Below are 24,835 nucleotides of genomic sequence, written 5' to 3' on the forward strand. Positions count from 1 at the left end.
GAAAATTTTACTGTAAAAAATAGATTAGTTTGCTTATTTAAGAAGTATTGTGGGTTTTAAGGTAGTATATCACCAAATTGAAATTATGGAGAGATTTCAATGAACCTCGGCACATTTCTATATTTATGCATCAAAACGACTCTGACAGATTTTCGGACCCCGGGGGTTAGCTCTGAGTTGAGTAATTAGTAATTAACATTTCACTCATTTAACATGGGTAACATAGGAAAAATTTATATTTTATCGAATATTTATCAAACCTATAATGGAGAGATATGAACGAAACTTTTTGTAATTGATTAAAAATACTTCAGCTTTATCTAAAACTTTTCAGAATGTCACTGCATTAGCTATTAATTAGTGAAAATGTGAAAAATTAAAAAAAAAGGTTAGAATATTGAGATTTTTTTGCCGATTAAGTAGTATATGGAGGATTTTAACCAAGGTTTCTATATATATTTAAATGTAAATTTGTGATTTAGTTACAAAATAGTACTTATTCATAAGTCAAGTTTTGACAAAATGATGTTATTTTATTGTAGAGTGACCCTATAGGTGAGATACTACGTTAAAACTCATAAATAAACAAGTTTATTTTCTAAATGTGAAAAGGCATATTAACTGCTATTTCAACTTGTTGTCCATTGTTTCTAAAATGTTTTATTACTTTTAGAACGATCGAAATTTGAAAGATGGCATCGATGCAGGAAATCGTTATAAACAAGTAAGCAACGGAACTCGGCTCGTAGCAAATTGTTTTACTCTATCCTTCTCTCCATTTCGATCTGGCCTTTTTTTTTGTTTTCAGCTCATTCTTCTCAACCCGGAATCGATCCCAAAAAACAGCATCTTTCTACCCTTCAGCGTTTTACAACATTCAATGCCATCCACGAAGTTGAGAAAAAAAGAGTCTCTATCGTCGCAGTAGCAAAAAAACGAAAGAGAGAGAGAGAGAGAGAGAGAGAGAGAGAGAGAGAATGAAAAAAGAAGAGAAGGTAGGCACGTAGGACATATAGAACGAAGGCATTCATAATACGCATGCGACATCGGCGTCTAAAACTGGCAGGCGCGCGCGCTCACGAGTCGCAACATAATGTCGAAAATCATCATTCTTCCTTGGGAGCGCGGCGAAGGCTCCATTGTAAGTGGATAAAGAAAAAACCTCTGGAGCTTGTCTTTTACCGGTGCGTACGTATACCTACGTCCATATATAGCAGCTACAATATAGATATAGACGTATAACTGTAGAACGTAGATGGATCGAGTTGAGAGTCTATACATACGCGACAATTGTCAATTGTGGATGCGGAGCAGGAAACTCGACGCCACTTTTCGAGCCAGCCCCTCCGCTCGGCAAAATAACCTACGCTTACCTACTAATACATAATAATGATGATAATAATAGGCCCGGCGCAGCGTTTGGCCAAGTGGCGGCCACCCTGTGTCGCTGCTGCATACACACTTACGCGCACTAGCTAACTCGGGGCGACATTCACCGAGCCGCGTGCACGCTCCGAAAACTCTGAATGTCAATGGCGCATTTAATACGTGTGTATGCGCACTCCTACGTAGGGCACACGCTCGACACACAAAGAGAGAAGCAGTTGTTGTTTTTTACGGAACTGGAACTGTAGATATAAGCGAGGACACGACAAATGGTCTCACGAACTTTGTTTTATTTCAGAAAAAAACTAGTCTCTCTTACGTATTCGCGTTGCTTGATCAAAATCTCAACTATCTGTGTACGCGAGATTGTAATACTTACGGCAGTTCCGCCGGCGCATTCAACAACGATAAATACGTGGAAGAACGTAAACTCGGCTTTTTCACTCACCTGAAACAAAAATTAGAGAAAAATATGAAATTTATTTGGAGACTCAACAGAGAGCTCATCGTTTTTCGCTGGCTCGCGGATGCAAGCGTGCAAAAAGTTTATTATACGCCCGTGCGTGCGTTATATGCACTGCACACGAGTTAAAGCGCGCGAGTTACGATTTTAAATTGAATTTCTTATCTTCATTCGCTCTATATACGTGTGTGTGTATGTGTGCTATTCGTACGAGCGCATTCCACCGGCGCGCGATATTAGAATAAAGAAAAATTATACGTACAGGTATAAATGGCGTGTATAGAGAGAAGAGGCCATAGAGAGTGGGGGTGTGCAGTTTATATTTATATGGTCGTAAATGTAGCGAGCTCCCTCTCTTCTCTCTCTCCCTTGCTCGCGAAACGCGCGAGAGAGAGAGCTATACAGCTAGAAACTTTGTAACGATGTGGAATTTCTAATTCTAAGTTCGAAACTGCGCTCCGAGAAAACTAATTCAATTTCATTGAGGAAATTTACAATGGTAGTGGTGGTGGTGGAGCAGTAGCAGATAGCTGCGCGCGTTATATATGCAAGAGTGCCATATTATACACACACATACTCGTAGACGTAGACGTAGCGCTGCGATACACACACGTATATGAGCGCGTCCAGCATAAGTCGGCCACCCCGCGCGATTACGGCATTTTTGGCCGAAAGTGTCGTATGTTTAGCTCGCTCGGAAACGTTTACCAAGGGTCAGAAAAAAAATCCAAACCCATGGATCGATAGATTTTTTCCTCCTCTTTCTAGTGGTGTAACTCAAAAAATTCTTAAAAATTGATTTTGAGGTTAAAACTCGACTTGAATGTTTAAGTCGATTTATCCAAAAAATGTATCCTCCGATTTCAATTTAAACTGCACCAATCGAAAGAGGAGGCAAAAATCTATCGAAAACCATGTTTTCCAGGATGGAGAAATGATAAGAAGTATTAAAGATATCGAGATGAATAGCGCGGGACGGCGCGCGCGGACCTGTTTTCCAGCCTATGTCTTTTCGACTCGCTAAAAAAATGCTGGAAAAATAATTTAAACACGTAAATCGATAGATTTTTTCCTCTTTTTTCGATTGGTAATGTTAATTTTGAGGTCAAAATTGAAATACTAGAAAAAATATTGACTTAAAAATTCAAGTCAAGTTTTGACTATGAAAAAAATTTTTGGGAATTTTTTCAATAACACCATCAGAAAGAGGAGAAAAAAATCTATCGAATTACGTGTTAACATTATTTTTCCAGCATAGTTTAAGCGATTACGAGCGAGTCGAAAAGACAAAGACACGGCGCCACCCGTGTGCCACCGCTAGCGCACGGAAAACAGGTCCGCGCGCGCCGTCCCGCGCTATTCATCTCGATATCTTTAATAGTTCTTATCATTTCTCCATCCTGGAAAACATGGTTTTCGACAGATTTTTGCCTCCTCTTTCGATTGGTGCAGTTTAAATTGAAATCGGAGGATACATTTTTTGGATAAATCGACTTAAACATTCAAGTCGAGTTTTAACCTCAAAATCAATTTTTAAGAATTTTTTGAGTTACACCACTAGAAAGAGGAGGAAAAAATCTATCGATCCATGGGTTTGGATTTTTTTTCTGACCCTTGGTAAACGTTTCCGAGCGAGCTAAACATACGACACTTTCGGCCAAAAATGCCGTAATCGCGCGGGGTGGCCGACTTATGCTGGACGCGCTCATATACATACGTTTAAAGAGCAGCCGAAGCAGAGGCGCGCATGCATAGCAACCGACAATCATTACTGCAACGCGCCCGAGTAGTCGTGCGCTACACGTGCACGTACCAACGGAGCTACATGTGCCAGAGCTCGTAGTAGTAGATCCTTGCCTAGATCTCGTTATAGCAGTGTGTGTGTATGTGCCAGTCGCTGCAGTGCCACTACGCTAGCGCCGGAACACTAGCTAGCTAGCTAGCTGCACCCCATCGCTGCACAGCTCCCGAACGAGCGACGAGACAACTAGCGAGCCCGGCCCCGTCGTTAAAACTAATAAAGTTTACTTTGGCCTGTGTTGCGTGCCTTAACGCACGTAGTCCAACGCGGGCCCTGGACCGCACACGCTACCCTCTATCTGTCGAGGACGCGCGATACTGCTCTATAATAAATTGACGAGGACGCGACGAAAAAAAGTAAAAAGGAACGTTGCGAGATGGGGTGTTCTACGGGGCCACTCGACGCAGCAGCAGCAGCAGCAGCAACTATCGCCCGGCTGAACTGCGATCTCGGAGCGATTACTGCACACGTAGGCTCGCCCACGCACAAACGCAGTCGCAGTCAAGATCAGTCGGCGCAATTCGAATGGCTGCGTTCATTCGATGTTGTAGCCTATTGCTTTTTAATTGAAATTCCGTCGACTTACGTTTTGTCCCTTTGTAATTATGCACGTATCTTTGGTCGAGATCAAAGCCTCGAGCCAACTCAGCTCGCTGATCGCGCGCGCCACAATGCCATAGCTGGCAGATCGAGCGAGTAATTATAAATTAAGCGTGCGATGCATTATACTCCCTCACACACACACACACACGCCAACTATATTACATATGCCTATACGTACGTACGTAGGTATCAATATAGAGCGGAGGTGTGGGGCTGGCGAGGCGTACATGTATATGTACACACACACACTCGCGCTTATTACGTAATCGTCATCCAAGCGCGACTAATTCCTTCTAATTGACGAAGCTGCTGGCAGCGTTGCGATCGCTGCACGCCTGTGCCTCGTGTGCTACCACCACCGCCGCCGCCACCGTACCAACACCAGCAGCAACCAAGAGAGGAGTAAGTCCTTATAATAAACGAAGCGAAGCGTAAAACTCATTAGCCCAACGCCGCTTAGCTATACGAGAGAGTCGAGCAAGAGAGAGAGAAAGCATACGTGTGTGCTGCGTCGCGTAGTCGCTCAATGATAATACGGCCCATCACTCGCAGCGCGCAAATTTCCCTTCTATAAATTGTCAAATGGCTTAAAATCGAGCTCTCGCGAGATAAAGATAAAGAGAATGCGGAATGTTGCTGCAGCTCCGTATTATATATACTATAATGTACGTGCACAGCTCGATATCGCCCAGTTCGTATATAGCTATCATACGCGCAGATATAGCCTTTGCCACATTAAGCGGGGGAGCTGGGGAAAATGCACGTTTTCTCCATTACCCCGGCCCCAAAGTGCGCGCAACGAGACAGAGAGACTATGCGCGATCCTCGAAATCCACGCATACTCCAACTGGCTTCGACTCGGCTGCACTGCGACGACGACGACTATCCTACCGACACGACTACCACGGCGACTACGATGATGAGAGACGAAAGCACCAGCTTATATTATATAAGGTTGTGCGCGCTCACCGAGTTTTAAGCTTATATCCACGGCCTATCATCTGGAAAATTTCTCTCCTCTTCTCGACGGATCGACGTCCAACTCGACTATACGCTGCGACACACCGACGATCGACTTCCCTTGAATACATGTGACCCCGACCCACCCGCACTGACAATTTTATTTTTTTTATTTTTATTCGCTAACCTTCGCAAAAGAATTTTTTTTTATAGCTGCATCTTGTGTGATACAAAGTGGCGCGAAGAAACGCGCGGCGAACGACCCGCTGTAATGGTAAGACACGATGTAGCCGGCTCTATCGCGAGGTCGGATCTAAGCCACATCAAACTACAGCCGAGTAAAAAGAGAGAAAAAATGAGGATCATCTCACCGCACCCACACACTTCAACTATCTCTCTCTCTCTCTCTCTCTTTTACGAACAGCCAAAGAGATAGAGACGTATTACTTACAGCAGCATCAACTCGACCGGGTGGCCTCATCTGTGTATGTGTGTGTACGTTATATATATAAGTATGTGCGGCTGCACAGAATGATCCTCTCGAAGCGCTTGGGCTGCAGCTCGGAGTCAATTTTTCGTGCTGCGTGGGCGGCCGGGCGCCAAGCCCATTTTCTTTAAAGCGCGCCGAGCTTTAGCTCTAAAGCCTCGGCATATTGCACGGAGCGCCTCCCGTTCTTTGTCTTTCGCTTCGCATGTGGCTATATAGATGTATATACGTCGCCGGCCGAGAGAAAGAGAGCAGCAGAGGCAGTCAGCGCGTCCCCCCTTTTTAGCGTCGGTGGCAGCAGCACATGCTCTACTCTGCTCTGCTCTGTTGTAAGCTCGGCGTCCTCCCTAATTCTCTCCTAATATCGCGGCATCAAACCAATAAGCTCGCACCCGCAATTTCCCCTCCTTCGCCGATAAAACAAAGTCTTTTGGCGCTCGCGCGCGATCTTTTCTGCTTGTCCAACTGATCGGCCCGAGCTTTTTTCGGCCCAGCGAATATAACGACGAATGATGGAAATTATTACTACAACTTTTACGCAGACGTGGATCGCTAAATCTTCATTTATTCAAGGCATAATCTGCTTTCCATGAATGAATCAATAACAGACGAAATTCTTAGCTGAGATACCGCGTAGATAGACACATACACACGTGAATTCCTATATGTATGTATCTGACGTAGTATGCTCTCTCGTGCATCATTAATATCCCTCCTCGTGAATTTATGGTTCGGTGTCTCATAAGTCTTTCAATAGATCTCTCGCTTCCCGATGTCTGCACGTTCTTCTCTTTCTGCGCTTGCCCTTCTACGTGTGTGTGTGTGCGCGCATGGACACTAGTACAATATATATAAAGGAAGCTTTATGAATCGATAATACAATGAGTAAGCCTCGTTGAATTAATGCCCCATTGGTCAAGCTTTGAGCTTTTATATCCGAGCAACTTTTATTTAATCTAAGGAAATATTATACTCGAGGTATATATGCGGATTGATGAAATTTTTTCGCCCTCTCGATACAATTCACTAATAGCGCCATAAAAATGTATATTTATTGTATTTATTCTATTGGAACGTGCAATAACGCCCGTTTCCGAGTTATTAAGCAAGCTCTGCTTTGGATAGTTTCGTCTCCTCGAGCATTCCTCCGATATATTCCTACACGTAGCGGCCAATGCCACGCCATACACTCCTCGGATTTTATTCCCTCAAGCTAAACAGGGGGAATAGCTCGACGGTAGACGCACACTTGAACCTTACAGAGCATAAAACATGACCTTCATTATAATGCTCTGTATAATGCGCATGGCGTATAGAGAGAGAGAGCGAAAACATCCCCCTTTCGACTTTCCTCGAGGCAGCTAAAGTCCGTATCGAAGCGAAACCACAGGACTCGACCCTCGTTTCCTGTGGACCCGAGTCTTTTTGCTTAAATTCGTTACATCTACTTTGGCATCGTAATGCATAGCAATACCATCAATCTCAATGCGTATGTATATTGTGTTATGGACGGCGCGAGCATGTTATACGAGCTTCTTTTCTTTTTTTCCAGCTCTATCGAAGATCACGAGAGGAAATGTCGATGCTGCAAGTTTTTGATTCGGAAAAATTCGAGAAAGAGAGAGAGAAAGGCAAAAAAAGACGAATGGCATTTAGATCGAGCGTATCTAGAATAAAGCTCGCTTTGCATCGAGGTAAAGCATCGTTTTTTGATGTGGCGCTGTAAAGCAGTGGAGCTAATATCGAAGTCGTTGGTTTAGCACAGAGCGAGCTACATGTAGGCAGGAAAATTTTCATTTTTCAAGTCAATCCAGTGTCAAAATAGAGGTAAAATAGGGAGCTGAAAGTTTACTCAGGGCGTCGTGTCGAGTCGACGCGGGGCAATAATTTAAGCTCGCTCGACAACAATCTCGCGAGCTGCTGCCTCGCAATGCAGTGCTCTACTACCGTACTACTATACGTACATATATATACATGTAGAGGGAGAAGGTTGGAGGAGTTGCTGGGCTTAGAAGTCGAATTCCCCGGTGGCATTTGGCGAGGAGTAGCAGCGACGACCTCCTGCGCTGCTGCTGGCTGCTGGCTGCTGGCTGCGCTATCTATACATGCACAGACGCGCATAGCTCCCTTTCTCTCCCAACGTATATACGTACATACATACAGATGTGCAGCGCGAAAAAAGATTCTTCAGAGCGGCGCTTGTAAAAGTTTAACGCTTGCTCGAGCTTCGCTCCCGCATGCGGCGGTGGCTGCTGCAGTACGTGCACTTCGCACACACACGTTCGCCGCCCGCTCCACCGGGAAATATATTAACTTTCGACGTGGTTGGCTCTCAATGTATATATGGCCGCTCTCTCTAGCCCCCCGCAAAGAGGAAAATACGCCGTGAGCGTTGACTGCATGAAGAATAGCAGCAGCGAGCCAGAATCTCGACCATGACTCGGAGAAATCGCTCCGAGAGTCGAGCTTGCGCGCGAGCGGACTAGCTCCGACTCGCTACCTAGACACCAGTAGATATATGCTCTATGCCGAGAGACGATCGACCGACTTTCTCCGCTACCCATGCTCAACAGCAGCAGCAGCAGCTCGGGAGCAGCTTTACTCGGACCGGAGCATTTTTTGCCTAAGATAATTGATCGATCAACGGCCAACTTACTTTATACAGGCAGCATTCGTACTTCAAAAATTATATCGAGGACGCAAATTATCCAATCTATAAAAGTCGAGGTAAAAACGATCGATTCGACTATATCAGAAGAATTAAATTAACGATCCGGCAGAATCCATTAAACGAGTCAATTTCGAATTAATACATAAAACGGAATCAGGAAACATCCTTCGTTCGACGACGATCTATAGCTTTCACGTTATCACTCGCATAAAAAGCAGTCAATAGCCGTCAACAAGAAAACAGATACATTAGACAGGATCGAGCCAAAAAAAGAAGAGCCGAAGGAAATTACCAAAGTTATGCGATCGATCCCGAGCAAATCGCACCGAGTCCGTAGATATGGGTCTTAAATTTTCCAGCGGAAAATTTATGTGGATTGGACGTGAACGCTGTAGCCCCGGCGCAGTATATATAAACGGCCAAAGCCGAGCCGAGAAAAGATGGTCCCGTATTATATACGCGCGAGAAACGAGAAATAGCGTATACACGTGTTTCTTTGCTTGCGCGCGAAATTACGTAGCTAAATTACATGGCTGTTTGCATGTTCTTATGTATATTTTATTCTCGGGATTCGGTGGATCGGTGCGCCTCTCGCAGATTACTCGCCCGTCTGTGTTTTTCTTTTGCCTGAATATTCCAGCGGGGCAACCTTGAGGCGAGCTTGCGCATCGTTGATTGGAACGTATTTCAGCCGCTGCCGAGGACATAATTAATGCGTTTTCCTTGCCAGCTTATACTAATACAATCACCGAGCTCGAAGCAAAAAAATTGATTTCGCGCTGAACTCACATTAGAACGTGGCGTATACATACGAGAATAGTTCGCTCGCACTTTGGCTTATGTAAGCGTGCGCAGGTTTAGGTGTGAATTAACTACATATATGGCGGCTTTGTATTCGTCAATTTGGGCTTGTGGCGCTTTTACGCGCGACGAGCAGCGAGCAGAGCGACATCGTAACTGCATTGCATATCTGATGACACACACACACTCACGTACTGACTAACTGAATTTGGAGTATAATACGAGTCGCTATTTCATACATGTTTGCTTAAGCGTAAGGGCGGCTAACAACTCTCATTCATTTTCGAGCTCCCGCGCAGCTTGTATACATCGTTTTCGGTACACGTGCGTGTGTGTTGGCTAGATTTTATATATATGTGTGTGTATATTTTTTGAAGCGAGCTTGCAGCGAGTATGCGTGGAATGAATTCGTATTACGCGCGCACGTGCGACGCCATCGAAAATGCGGAATTTGCAGCAGCTCGAGTTCTACGAGTGAGCCAAGGTTTCTATTTGCAGCCCAATGCGCTATTTATCAAATCCAATGCATATAACTCGCCGCACGCGTTCGATATAACTATTATTGAAAAATGTTTCAAAACAGTTGTTACACACGCTGTATTTGGTCGCTTTAAAATTTTATGCACGTGGATCGCGTGCTCGTCGAACAAAAAACAGCTTATTCTGCCAAAATGCACGGATTAGCTTATTGTTTCGCGAGCATGTAATAAAAGCAAGCCAAAGTACCTATACCAGTCGTGTATCGAACTCGAGCTCGTTATTATTGCAACGCGAAAAATGAATCGGTCGTTACACTTCCAAGATTATTCCCTGCGCCAATATTTATGTGCAAAAAACAGCCGAGCTTTTCCGACCCGAGCACGCATCATCGGCACGATCATGCGCGCAGATATATGCACCGGACTGAAATCCCCGACAAAGGCTCAGCCTGCCACGCACACCGCATATTGCAGCTGCAGTTGAGAAGCGAAATTCAAGTGTATTTGTTCGCCCGGGTATATATCTGCTTTGCGCTTCTGCATCCACAATAATACCATAATGGGGTTGTCGCATAGCTTTTAGCGAATATATACACATAGACACGAGTAGAACAAATGTTACTCTCGTCTGCGCGAGATAGATCCGGAGATTCCAATCCGTCTCTTCCTCATTTTCCTCGTTATAGTCTGTCAATGCGAATATCGAATCGCAGCGCCGAAGCTACGCTCGTATAAGCACACAAATATGCCCATGTGCGTTTGTTTACTTTATATGTAGGCGAACGAGTCGAAATGTGTAATTTGTTTGTTGGGCGTTTCGTTTCGCGAACGTGCTCGCTTCATTCAATCGAAACTAGGTCACGTAGGGCTGCATTGTTCTCAAATTGTAAACAGCCTCCGTTGATAAACATTCGTGAAAGGATCGAAAATAGCGCTGGTAATTTTTTGCCCCGTATTCGTCTGGTCTACAGCCTCGCTCAAACGTCATCATTAATAGAACGTTAATTTTATCTCCGTCCTCTCGACTCTTTTTCTCCTTCTTTTTTCCTCGCTGCTCTAGCTCTATGCAGTGCAGCATCTGCAAGGACATCGATGCCATTTCTTATAGGTATACACAGAGGCGGTATAGCCATAAAGACTTATCGCGCTTCGATCGATCGACAGAGAGGAACGACAGAGCGAGGGTCTGAGAATCGCGTCGGTGGCGCAAATTCCCTCCATGTTGAGACTTAATGAGATTAAAGTTGTATACTTCAAGGGGGACTGGCAGAACGAGCGAAGCTTTCCAATAAACGCCGCTCCGTCGGCCTATATACCCAATGACAAAAGCTCGGCTATATACATGGACGAGTTTATGTTGCTGCGAGAGCTCCTCGTGCCATAACATATATGCAAGCGTTAAATTACGTTTCTGACGGCTTAAAATCAAAGTTCGCATCGAATAAATAATGAAGGACGCTCGATCCAATTTTTCGTAAATATCAGTGCGTATAGATTTTGCTCGCGCGTCGAGATCATCATCGACGACCAAGGGGGCACAATTGAACTTATAGTTCTGGAGCGCGAAAAAATTCAAGTGTTAAATTTCCCTCGAGCGTGCAATCGGCGCAAGAACAAGTAAAAATTTTGCTCGTGCTATTGAATTTCTGGAATATTCGCGCGCGACCCGCGTACATCCCCGCGCTGCACCGTACATTATATACATGCGCACACTCTGTAATCATTTGCATTTCGCACATACGTCATATTATTAAAGCCGCATTATCATCGTTATTCATTCGACCGAAATTTCAGTTCGCTCGGCAATAATTCAACGACTCGCGCACGGAACAGAGAGTATATTGCCGATTCTAATGAAGAATAACCCTGAAATAATCTCTAATTACACGACGACGACTGTATAAAATATATGGTCTTATACGCGTTTATGCCGAAGCCACTACTTCTGCTCTCGCTCTTTCTCTTCCTCTCTCTCTCTCCCTTGCTGCTCTCTGTATATCCGTGTATAGTACGTATGTAGGCACGCACGGGCTCGGGGTGATTAATCCGCAGCCACATTTTCGCTAATTCAGTGCGGAGGAGAAATTAACGCGCGCGAGACGTACTTATATATGTGTGGCCTAGGCATTCTTGTTCTCGCGCTAGCTGCGGCAATCCTCCTCGTTCTCGTCCTCTTTTTTCTTTAGCGCTCCTACAATACCTTATTCTTTTATGCGCCTATTATACACACACATATACGTAGTGCACATTGTATAGTCCATTGGCCGCGTACACGTACTTCGCGCCATTCCGCAGTGTGAATTTTCCATTTTCAACTTAGCACGGCGACTATATATCGCGCTACATTGCTCTACATATTGTAAGCGCAAAGCTTACCCAGATATAATCCTCCTTTTCTTTCGCACATCTTACCCGTATTTTTTACTTCCTTTTTTTATATCTTTTACATATTATATTTTGAATATCATATATATACGTATGTACGTGCGCTCGACTCGAGAGCGACTTTATAATTTTGAACAGCTCCAAAATTAATCTAGTCAACCCGAACGCTTTTTTCCGCTTTTCCCGCAGCTCTCGTATAAGTCACCCACTTCATTACGTTTTTACTACTGGCCCGACGTATTATATATATTATGCGCTGCTCCACCGAGTCAGGTACAGTAGCTTAATTATAAAAAAGAGAGCACGTTAGTTAGCCGCCGAGGCTGTATTACCAAATTTCGCCGCGGCCGCCTGCCCACAGAAATTAATTTCTGTAAGGTCTTTGACTTTGCCGAAAGTACTTTCCGACAGACGTGGTACGCATCGCGCACTGCAGCGCAACATGCGCATACGATTTGTGTGCGCGCCTACGTGTGTGCATAATGTAGGTGTAATTTAACGCAATCGAGTATGTGGAAATCGCTACACAAGTTGGTGTTTGATTATGCTCGAGCTCAGCTACGTTTCTCTCCAACTGCTGCGTATGTGTACATACGGTAGCATATCTCCTTGTCTGCGTCAACTGTGTCGTTCTGTATGTTGGATTGCATGTATATAACCTTTGACATACTCAATGTATCCACTGAAGCTTTTATATATGTGTTTATACACGTATGTAGCAGTAATCGGCATCGTGAACTTTCTGTCTTTATTACTTATGTCAGTGCAGAGCGAAATTGTATTTTAATAGTGGTATTCAAATTATTTCAAGTATAACAACTGTCATACGTACGAAATACGTAATAGTAAATACCGTGTTACGTGATCGATACATTTTTTGACTCTGAGTAAAAATGTTTGTTTTTACAAACTATATTTGTGTGTGTTAAACGAAAAACTGTCGATTTATTGTTTGTCGCTTAACTTGATTAAAGTGCGATTTATCTAGTTTATAAAACTGTAATCTCTGTAATATAATCAACAATGGTACCAAGAAAATCAACGTCATTAATGATATACAATAAGAAAAAAATATTATATGAATAAAAGACTTTAAAAGATTTACGTGTATCATTTTATAAAATTTTAAGACAGTTTTGTTTTTTATATTTTTCATGCTACCCCAGCCGAAACTAACCTTTTTCGTCCCGACGGCCAAAACGAAAAAGTTAATTTCTGCTGGGGGATTCATGAAAAATAGTATATGCACCTATGAAGCGAAAAAGAAAGCCTCAGAGCACATGTTTATCGGCCTCGGCTTCGCCTCGGACGATAATTACACGTGCTCTGAGGCTTTCCACTTTTTCGCTCTTAATATACTATTTCTGTTCTCAAAAAATAAGAACGCAGAAGAAAATAAATCGTAGAAATAGTATTTTCGGTAAACTTTTTAAAATATTCACACATTAAGTTACATAACCAAATATGATACAACTCAACAAGAATATTTTATTTGATAATAATTATTATACTGCAACTTTATATCAACCTTGGTCCTGGACTAGAAGTAAAGTAAAAAATAACTTGAGAAAAAAGACACATGAACAAATTCAACAGCAGATTTTGTTTTTATCAAACGAGAATAATTGTAGCACTTGCTCTATAAGTAGAGTACTCTATCCCAAAGATTATCTTTTACATATAATTTTTAAATTCCAAAAGCTTGCGTATATATACGTAGTGCAAAGAGATGAAATTACTATACCATCACCGCTATGATGCTCAAAGCACAGGGCTTTTAAATACGAGCTCGACGCTTGAGTGAGCTCGAGATTTGCGCGACGCTTTGGAGGGATGAAATAAAAGCGAGAAACAGTGGCAATCTTCAGCTGACACTATTATATCTTTGTCATCGGATAGAGTGACGCTCGATCTCATTTCCGCGCTACTTAATATCATCCAGATTATCCTGAATAATAATCAAAATGAGGCTCTTTACGCGCTCTGTTACACAGCCGGTCACTTCCTGTGCGACGATAGTATATCAGTTTTTTCTCATCTTACTTTAATTGTTCTCTAGCTAAGTTTGCTATTCTTTTGCAAAATTTGATTGCAAGTACATTGGTATTTTTCAACAATCTCTCGCAGTAGTGTTTGGAATTACTGAAATTTATATTTACGAAAGCCCATTGATAATGCAATTTCGTAATTTTTTCATCAATTTTGCGATTGTTAAAAAGTTCTGTGCATTTAATCAAAGAATTGCACCACACACGCCTCGGTGCAGTTATTTAATCAAAAGTAAAAACTGAACCTGTCCTAAAATGAAAAAGCACGGCACGGTGTTACTTGTTGGCCGTAGAGAGAACATCGACTGAAAGCAAACACGCACACGTACATTCACGTCCGCCTATTATATATACGATGCGCGTCTGAGTCTGGCAGCTGCTGCGTTGCCACGATATACAGTGTGTATACGGCGCAGAACGTTGTAATGAAGGTTTGTGACGAATTAAAGCTCGAATAAAATAATGATTTTTTCTTTTTATTTTGCCTTTTTGCCCGGAGATATTGTGATTTTTGTTTTTATTTTCAGTCCAGCTTTTAATTGCTTTCATTTAATCTGTAAAAGTATAATGATGAAATTTAAAAGCACGAAAGAAGTACAAGTGGCGAAGACGCGTTTTGATCAGACAAAGCTAAATTTCGGATGTAACAACTTCTTGGAAGTTGAATTTCCGAAGAAAAACGTAAATAAGACGTAAAAAAGAACATTTATGACGTTTTGTGAAACTTTGACAATTAAAGCAACATGATGGCGTTATTAAAAAATAAACTTCCCTGCAGCTATACATGAGAAATGTGCGGCAGTTAAAAAAAAGCTTGCCGACGCAAGTTGTAATTTTATCAACGACAGAGCTTCAAAATGACTTTTTAAATTTAAAAATCAAGAGTAACGTGGAATTATTCATTTTTTTCAAGTATATCAAATGAATAGTACACACGTGCAAAATCTCTTAAGAAACGATTCTCGCGCGCGTGATAATCCACAGAAGCTGCCTTATCGCGATAAAAGGAATGATAATAAAAAATCTGAGGTTAAAGAAAAAAACAAAAAAAAAATCTCAAGAGACGGAGAAAAAAGAACGACGGCGACGTGCAGTAGCAGCATTCAGCTAACGAGTTTTCCAAGAGCTTCGCCCTCTCTCTCTTCTTATTCTGAACGACCAAGAGATATTCTTTTGCAGACGACGATGGTCACCATTAATTTTCACAATCGAGAATGCGTATATATATAACGTATAAAGTTCAAGATTTGAGTACTCTTTTAACGAAGCTTCTTTTAATCATGCTTGTGTGGTTTAAGACCATTATAAGGCGATCTGGCTTTTTTATTTTTTTTGCTGGAAAATTTGTAAGATACTACGAATTGTAGCATTTTTTCTCAGTCGCAAGCGTCACGCATAAAAATAATTTAAACGTATGCCTTTACGATGATTTTACCGTAGACTATTTTCGTTTTCAATGTATCAAAACAATGCCACTGAAAGGTACATGCATTCGACGCGAGTCGCTCGTTGTTATTTTCAAAGCTGCTCTGTGTAAAACTCGATTTAATATTTGATTGGCAGGTATATTCATTAAAAACCACGCGGCATTCATCGGCATTTCCTTAATCAAGCGATAAATGCTCAGTCGTGAACCGTATACACGAGACGTGTACAAGTCTCGAGTATAAATAAAATCAACTTGCTAAATGTGCATGCGTATATGGGCGGGGCTTGCGCAGTTTATGTATAAATATAATATATCTACATTATGAGTCTAGTGCATTCACTCATTGAGACAATTGACTTTTCGAAACAATGAAGCTTCATCGTGGCAGTCAGCGCATCGCATCGCTTCGCAGCGTTGTAAGCATTTTGTGCGGGCGAAAGACTTTTTCAAAACAATGACACTCGTTCTCGTGGCTCGTCGTTGTTATTATTATATACGGCACGCGAAGAAGCGAAAAAAAAAGAAAAGAAAAAAACGTTCTTGTGAGCGTGAGCGTGTATGCGAGTGTGTGAGTGCCGGGAAAGGAAAATAAATAATAATAGCAGCGAGGCTGCGGCGCTGCGGCTGGCTGGCTCGTTGGCTGGCGCTGTAACTCGCGAGAACAAACAACAGACACCATATCATGACGCCCTGTACGTTTCACTTTCTCTCTCTTTCTTTGCCTCTCTGTTTTCTGCGCGCCTCTTGCCACCGGAGCTTCACCGCCGCCGCCGCCGCCGTCGAGCTTCTAGCCGCGCGTGATATAGATATACAATGGTAGCTGCGCGCAGCGATGATAATGAAAAGACTGGCTGCACGCTACTGTGCGCGACGCGTCAAAGAGGAGCTGCCACCCGCGATAATGAAGTTACCTCACGCTCGCACCCGAGAGCTTCGAGCTTGCGACTCCGATGCATTATATTGATATGTATCTGATGGTATTGAAGGCTGCGAGCCGAGTAGAGAGTCTCGATTATTTGATCGCCCGGAAGGCTGCAAATCACGCGGCCGGAATGAAACGTTTTTCCTTTTTATTAAGCTCTATCTCTCTCGCTCTCGGCAGCAGCTCCTATACCTCTGCCGATATATACATATAATGTTTGTATTGCTTTCTCGTGTATCGATTGTTGAAGCTTTCGCTAATGAAGTACTCCTTCCTCGCCACGTTCTCTATCTCTCTCTCTCTCTCTCTCTCTCCCTTTCCCTCTTTTAATCTTTAGTCTGTGTTTATACTTCGGGCATGAGCTTTTACCTCCGCGCATCGCCAGTATAGATATTCATTTACCGGTTTATTTTCCTTTTTACCCTCATCCTTTTTTTGTTATTTCGCTCGCAATTTTCGTACCTTCTTTTTTGATCCCCGTAGGCTCTCGCTCTTTCTCTGCATTATGCAGCATGCATTTCTCGCTCATATCACAGGCGTTAGCGTGGCGCACAATTTTCCGCGCTTTCTATTCTCCTCGCGAGTATTATTTTTTTCTTCTCTCCCGCACCCTCTTTACTGTCGGTCTCGAAACCTCTCCTCTGCGTGCAGGTGCGCGATGTGCAGGCATGTGTGTACGCGTCCGTGTGTGCATAAATATATTTATTTATAGAGGTAACCGAATGGTATGCGCTGCATAACTTTTTTAGCTTCTTTCCGTTTTGGATTTTTCACGAGCTCTATCTTTTGTTCTTTCTCTCTCTCTCTCTCTCTCTCTCTCTCTCTCTCTTCTCGTGGTGAGTGTATGCTGCAACATACGTGACTGCGTATAAGCGAGCGGCGTCTGCTGCTGCTGCTGCTTCTGCTTTTGTAAAGCACAGAGTCTAGAGCTGCTTTTCGGTAACCACGACCACGAGTGGCATGAGAAATACCTGGGAAGTTTCACTGCTTTCTCTCTCACTTTGCGCGCACTCCTCTCTCGCTGAGGAATTCCTTGTACTTAGGCCTGATTAAGGTGAGCCTTTCGACAAAGAGTCAACAGACGGCTTGCGCGCTGTGACGTCACCCACTGGCAAACGACGATACGCCTGTGCAGCGTATACCTACTCCTCTAGTCCTCTTGGCAAAAGCCAGGCCCAAGGCAATTCGCCGACATTTTCGTCCCCTCTGCAGCTCGTCTCCCGCAGCTCTGAATTATATATACATCGCAAGAATATTTGATGCGAGCCCGTGTCTCTTGATTTTTCGCAGCTTCCACGCGCCGCTCGCTCTCTACTATGCAACACTTGGCACACTGAATTTTATACGCGTTTCGAGATCTTTTTATGCGCATCTTTATGGCTCCGGTCTGACTAGAGTTAATTTGAATTTTGACCGAGAATTCGAGACACGGAGAACGAAATTGCGTTTGGAACTTTTTACGGCGTCGGCAGAGGACTCGATTCAAATGTCAACTCGAAGAGAGCATTGTGGAGGTCTTGCAAAGCTCGACGAAGAAAAAAAAAAGAGACTCACCTTGTATTCGAACAGCTGCGACAGTATCGCGGGCGATCGTCTCACGCCCACAGATGCTGGGGCGGCGGCGGAGGTGTCGGCAGCGACGGGGGCCTCTCCAGCACCGGACTGACCTCGGGCATGGCGAACCTGAGCTTCTGCCAGAAGAGCTTGTCGCCCCAGACGAGCACGGTGTGGCTGGAGAGTCGACGGCGCAGCTCGGCGTCGAGGTCGCGCGGACACACGCCTCCGACGAGTATGAGGATGACGTTGCGGCCCCTGCCCCGGAGCGCCTCGCGCAGGGCCAACTTGAACTCGAAGCGCGACCACTCGCCGTGGAGGAAGTTGCGCGAGAGCACGAGCATGGTGCGGCGCGACGCGTCGGCTGCTTCGGCCACGGCCTCGGCCACGCTGGAGCCGGCTCCGAGGTCGCGGTAGTGCAGACACAGCCGGTAGGTCGACTCGAGGCCTGGCACGAGGACCCGCGAGACGAAGGCCTCGTCCACTGCCGAGTACGAGATGTAGGCGTCGAAGGGCTTCTCGCGATCCTCGAAGGCCGCGGCGGTCTTGTAGCAGGCTCGGAGGCCGCAGCGACTGGCCGCCCAGGCTCGCAGCTGGCGGCGGTGTCGCAGAGCGCCGCACACGAGGCCGAGGAGGCCGACCAGCAGGAGGCCCGCCGCCAGACTGAGCGCCAGCAGCTGGGCGTCGAGGACTCCGGCTCGGCCACGGGCCCCCGCGCTCAGGCCCTCGAGGGCGACGCAGCCCAGGCCCGGCGACGAGCCGTTGGCCGCCAGCAGCTCCATGCCGAGGGCGCAGCTGGCCTGACGCCAGTCGGCGATCTTCTCGCGGTGCGTCAGCATCCAGTGGCGGACTCGCTCGAGGTAGGCGCAGCCGCAGTGCCAGGCGTTGCCGGCCATGCCCACCTCGACGAGGTAGGGATTCTCGACGAGCTGCCAGAGGGCGAAGGTCGCCAGGCGATTGGCCTCGAGGCGCAGTATCTCCAGCTGGCGCAGCGGCTCGAACGTGCGATTGTCCACGTGGCTCAGCAGGTTGTTCTGCAGGTAGAGCTCGCGCAGCGCCTCGAGGGGCGCGAACTCCATGCCGTGGAGCGCCCGCAGGCCGTTGTTCTCCAGATGCAGCACCCGGAGCCGCTTGAGGCCGCTGAAGGTGTAGTTGCGTATCGAGACGATGCGGCTGTCGTTGGCGTAGAGTATCTCGAGGTTCTTGCGGCCGATGAAGGCGTGCGAGTTGAGCTCGCCGAGCTCGTTGCCGTCGAGGTAGACCTCGGTCGCGTCCATGGGCAGTCGGCCGGGCAGCTTGGCGTAGCCGGCGTTCGAGCAGTCGACGACGTTGGCCGACCAGGTCTGGTCGTGGTAGCAGGAGCAGTTCTGCGGGCAGGTCATCTCGCAGTCGCAGGCGTCGAAGTCGCAGCAGTGGCAGAGGGCGAAGCAGTGGGCGCTGTAGCCGCAGAGGAACTGCGACGGCTTGGCCTCGAGCAGCGGCACGAACCTGTGCCGGCGGTCGTAGGGCAGCCGGCAGTAGACCGACACGAGGTCCATGACCCGGGGGTGCTGGCGCAGCTGGCCCAGCTGGTTGATGCGCTGCAGCCACTCGGTCGTGCAGTCGCAGACGAAGGGATTGCCGCCTATGTAGAACTCGGGCAGCTCGCGCTCCATCGGGATCTGCGAGAGCTGCAGCGCCGACAGGTCCATGCGCTCGATCTGATTGGCGTAGAGATCGACTCGGGTGAGGTTGGGCTTGCCGACGAACGTCTGCGGCTCGACCGTGTGGATGAGATTGTCGTTGAGGAACAGCAGCTCGACCGAGGCCGGGATCGAGTGGCCGGCCACGCGACTCAGCCGATTGAAGCTCGCGTCGATCGTCTGCAGCCTCGAGTGACCCGAGGCCACGGCCACCCCCAAGTCCTTGATGGCGTTCTTGTGCAAGTCCAGCCACTGCAGCTGGCCGGGCAGGTACTTGTAGTCAAAGTGCTCGATCATGTTGTCCGAGACGTTGAGCCAGAGCAAGCTCGAGACGTTGGAGAAGGAGCTCAAGTCCTCGAGGGCGTTGCAGTCGAGCCTGATGGCCTGGAGCATGGGATTGGCCCTGAAGGCGTCCACGTCGACGTGCTCGATCTTGTTGCGGGCCAGATTGACGATCTGCAGGGCGGGCAGCTCGGCGAGGGCGTCCCGGCTCAGATTGCTGATGTAGTTGTTCATGAGGCGGAGCCCGTAGAGGCCGGTCATGCCCTCGAAGTTGGCGCGCTCGAGGCTCTCGATGCGATTCTCGCCGAGGTCGAGCATCTTGAGGATGCCCATGTCGCGCAGGGCGCTCGGCACGCCGTTCAAAGCGTTGCCCGACAGCTGCACGTCCTGGATGCTCGAGCAGTTCTTGAAGGCGTCCTGGTGCAGGCCCTCCAGCAGATTGTAGTTCATGGCCAGGAGGGAGAGCGCGAAGAGGCCGTTGAGCGACTGGCCGTCGAGGTAGCGCAGCCGATTGTGCGATATCTCGAGGGTGTGCAGATTGCTCATGGGCGCGAACGTGTCCGCGGGTATGACCTCGATCTCGTTGTACTTGAGATTGAGGATCTGCAGGGTGTAGAGGTCCTTGAAGAGGGCCGGGTCGAGCCGGTCGATCTGGTTGAAGGACAGGTCGAGGAGGACGAGTCTGATGAGGCCGGCGAACGTGGCCGAGCTCATCCAGCTGCTGGTCAGGGCGTTGCGCGACAGGTCCAGCAGCACGAGCTGGTTCATGTTGCTGACGAGGCCGGGCGCCAGCACCGAGATCGAGTTGTTCTGCAGCTTGAGCTCCTTGAGGCTGTTGGCGGCCTCCTGGAAGACGTCGACGGGCAGCGCGACGATCCGATTGTCCGACAGGTCGATGCTCCTGAGCGATCTGAGGCCGTGCAGGGCGTCGTCCTCGACCACGGCGATGGCGTTGCCCGACAGGTCGAGGCTGCTCAGACGGCGCAGCGAGCCGAAGACCCGCGAGGGCAGCAGCGAGACCCGATTGTTGGCCACGCTCAGCGTTCGCAGGTCCAGGAAGCAGCCGTTGCCGTTGCCGTTGCCGTTGCCGTTGCCGTTGCCGTTGCTCGGAGGGCTATCGCTCGGCTGCGGGGGCGAGGCCGGCTGCTGCCTCGGCTGAACTTGATAATCCAATCGGCGCTGCTTGCGCTCGGAGCGTCGCAGGCCCGCGGCCGACTGGCCAAAGTTGAGCTCTCGCAGATCCTCCAGCAGATTGTGGGACAAATTAAGACTGACGAGATTGGCGAGCGGGCAGAATACCTGGGCGGGCAGCTGCCACATGTTGTTGCGCGAGAGGTCGATCTTCTCGAGCTGGCTGGCGGCCTCGAAGGCGCCGGCTTCCAGTTCCAGAGCGAATTTGCTCGCGTTGTCGCCACTGCTTGAACTGGCCAGTTGGTCTAGTTGCGAGTAGCCGAGGCTGTCCGTACTAATCGTCAAGTTTCTCAAGTCCCGAAGTCCTGAGAGTACTTTGGAGGCGAGCCGGCTAACTCTGCAGCCGACTATGTGCAGGGCTCGCAGTCGCCAAAAGTGCGATAGTTCCTCGGCAGCAAAGACGGTGCGCTCGTAGCCGCCGCCGCCGCCGCCACCCATGAACATCGTAGCAGCAGCGCTTGGCGAGTTAATTAACTCTTGGCCGAGGTCGGCACTACTACTACTACTACTACTACTACCAGTAGCAGCACCGAAAGCAGCGGCGAAAGCAGCAGAGTCGCCGTCGTCATCGCTTACGGCGGACGCGCAGTACAGAACGAGAGAAGTTAGAGCGTCGGCCGGTATCTCGCTAAGATTTAGACGACTTGCCGCGGGCTCGCGTTGCCAACAAACCAGCAGACCCTCGCTCGCCGACTCCCATCTACATTGTCGCGGTACCAAGAGTAATTGCCGTTGTTGTTGTTGTGGATCTTGTGGATCTTGTGGCTCTTGTTGCTGCTGCTGCTGCTGCTGCAGTTTTTGTTGCTGACGATGTTGCTTTTGCTGCTGTGGCGGAACGGCAGAAGTTGTACTGCTGCTCACGGCGATCGCTTCGCGCGCTGCGCAGCTGAGGCATAAAACGAGCAGCAAACGATGAATCTTCATCGTTGCGAGGCTTCTTTTTCCTGACGACATTACTCGTGTACGGCTGAGACGAGGTATATTTCACGCGAGAGAGATTATCCGTGTTTCGGTTCGCACTAGGAAAGACCGTGGCTCGTCATTCGAGTAGGAGTCACGAGCGACGTCCCGATATTCGGAGCGCGAAAAGAAATCATCGTCGTCGTAGCAGTCATCGTCGTCATCATCATCATCATCAGGCCGGAAGAGCAAAGGAAAGATCGCGCGATACAGCCCGTGGTGGAGTCGCTAATGGCATCGATCGACGAGTCGCAACTTCGAGTCGACTCGTAATTTTTGACGATACGTCGTGAGCGAGCATGTCGCGCGTTTCCTACTTCATTGATTTGGAGATTGGTCGGTTCGCGTGGCAGCACTGATTTCAAGATATCCTACAAATCCGCACAGAAGATATCGTGTCACGACTCGACGAGTCTCACGAGAGGGACGCACTTTCAATATCAGTGATATTACGCAAACATAACGTACTGTATCCTCATCCAATTCGTTCACTTTTGTAAAATCTCAATCGTCGCACAATTCAACGAATTCAGAGGTACATTTTGGGGTAGTCGTGTAAAACAGAGAGAGATAGAAAGAGAAAAGAAAAGGGGAGATAGGAAGGAAGCTCGAAGACGCGATTCACACACGCGGAACAGTCGAGGTCGAGCGATCGTCGAGGGATGGGTTGAACGACCGCGCAGAGAGGCAATAGCAAAGTACACAGCGGTCGACTACGGATGCGTTTATATTTTATACGACAACTGGTGGACTGCGGCTGCGGACCGATATGCGGACGAGGGTATATCGCTCGCGGTGGCTGGCGCAAGACTGCCAGAGAGTCGAGACGGCGGCGCGCCGCGCATTTGTATGATCGCAACGGGGAGATCCGGCGGAGTGGCGCGCGCAGGGGCGAGTGACGACGACAACGACGCGCACGACACGTTTCGCCCTCGCAGCCAGCACACCCTAGCCTATATATTATACCTATATATACCTAACATGCCACAGCACAGCCCCTTGCGCGCACACACACTACATTGGCATTGGATGCACACACACACACACACACACACACACACACACACATAAAGGATACTGCGCACTGGCGAATGCGAGGCTAGACGAGTCCTGTACGTGCAGCAGCAGTTAGCATGCGCGCTACCTTACCCTTACCAGGAACGAGAGCAGCAACGATAGCAGCGACGCGATAGTTGCACTGATTCCAAGCTGATTTTTACTATAAGCAGAGGATTGATTACGAAAACTATATGTGCTATATTTTTCTACAAATATTTAAGGTTGATGAGTTGACAATTAATAGAAAATTTATTATTAAAACCGATTAAGTTGCTGGTTGAATTTAACAAAAAACAAATTGCTAATGAAAAGAAAAGGCACCTGAAATTTAACTTTTGTTGATTTGGTTTTTACTTGTGGGTTTGACAGTGTCATCTGGAGGTAGAACGTGTACTGTACTCGTATTGCAAAGCACAGTTACAACTTACAAGGAAGCGAGTTTGAACAGTTTCAGGTTTTACGACGGCTTACTTGTAAACATTATTTCGTCATTAAAGATGCACGTATACGTAAGACGGCTCGGGCTTTGGATTTCGTTAATGAGAGCAAGGCTGCTGCTGCTGCTGCAGGTGCACTATTCTCTTCGGTTTGTTGGTCGTGCAAAAGTCGAGCTTGCAAACGCGGCTCGCAGCTATTACGCGCGCAACGTGCGAGTCTCTCTCTCTATTCGTGGCGCACGAGTATAGAGAAAAAAGCGCACCAGCCGGTAGATAGGCTTTTGCTTACGCGCGCCCTGCCGTTCGTGTATTTTCTTTGCTTCGCCTCGCTCTCTTTTGCAATTTTCCCGACTTACCACCACCCCCCAATGGACTCTGCCGTATATGTATACAGGCTGCGCTCGTTGTTTTCTGTCTCGCGCGCGACAAAACTTTTCCCCAGAGGTGTATCTCTTTGCTCTCTTATCCAGGCGCGCGCGCGTTTATGTTTGCTCCGAAGCGCGCAATATTTTTCTGCAGTCGCGGCGCGACGCTCTCCGAGCTATTCGCATCTATAAGTATACGCGCGCTGTAAGTTTATAAATAAAGAGAAAATATAGCCTTCGGATAAGGTCACGCAGTCTCTCGCTCGCTTTATATTTTATCCAATGTATACAGCGATGTAGCGCATCCCGAACCTGCCTGCCCGATCCTATTCCATCGTATGTATATTGCACGCGTCGAAGTAACGTGTGACTCTCGTGTTTGCTCGAGCCACGAGAAACGAGCAGCCGTGTAACTACTATACATGCGATCTTGCAAAAAATATTTCTGTATGCATGTGCGTTTGCTACTACTCCCCGTTACACGACCTCGCTTTATGTGTATCGGCGAGTTCAGCATTGGCTTTTCAGTTTTTACCCGATATAATAGCAACTGTCGGCGTATACACTTTTCAAGTCTCATTTACTCGAGTAACAGATAATTGATCATTTGTTTTAAGCTTTAAACTTTTCTTTTTTCAACACAAATGTCATTGATCCGCCTTTACTGTACATTTTTAAAATTCGACACAATTACTTTATAATACACCAACACATTTCAATTACATCACTCTGATAGTTGTAAAAATATATTGCTTTTTTCGCTTTCAGACACTGCGATGCGATTTATTTTCCATGGTACACTAAAAATAAATTCTGCTATTCTACCTTCATTATTTCACGTATAATTAAATAATATTGGCTAATAGCGGC

General features: G+C 46.9%; 1 protein-coding gene across 1 annotated transcript in view; it reads right to left on the reverse strand.

Annotated features, from left to right (window-relative positions):
- LOC106658474 (toll-like receptor 6) overlaps positions 1 to 21,601 on the reverse strand; it is a 55,364-nt gene extending 33,763 nt beyond the window's left edge. The window contains exon 1 of the mRNA XM_023463186.1: positions 17,990 to 21,601. Coding sequence (XP_023318954.1) covers positions 18,031 to 21,588 — 3,558 coding nt within the window. The 5' untranslated portion in view covers positions 21,589 to 21,601 and the 3' untranslated portion in view covers positions 17,990 to 18,030. The remainder of the gene's footprint in view (positions 1 to 17,989) is intronic.
- Positions 21,602 to 24,835: the final 3,234 nt, after the last annotated feature.

The sequence above is a fragment of the Trichogramma pretiosum genome, unplaced genomic scaffold (assembly GCF_000599845.2).
Source record: "Trichogramma pretiosum strain Unisexual culture from Peru unplaced genomic scaffold, Tpre_2.0 scaffold28, whole genome shotgun sequence".
NCBI classification, from domain to species: domain Eukaryota; kingdom Metazoa; phylum Arthropoda; class Insecta; order Hymenoptera; family Trichogrammatidae; genus Trichogramma; species Trichogramma pretiosum.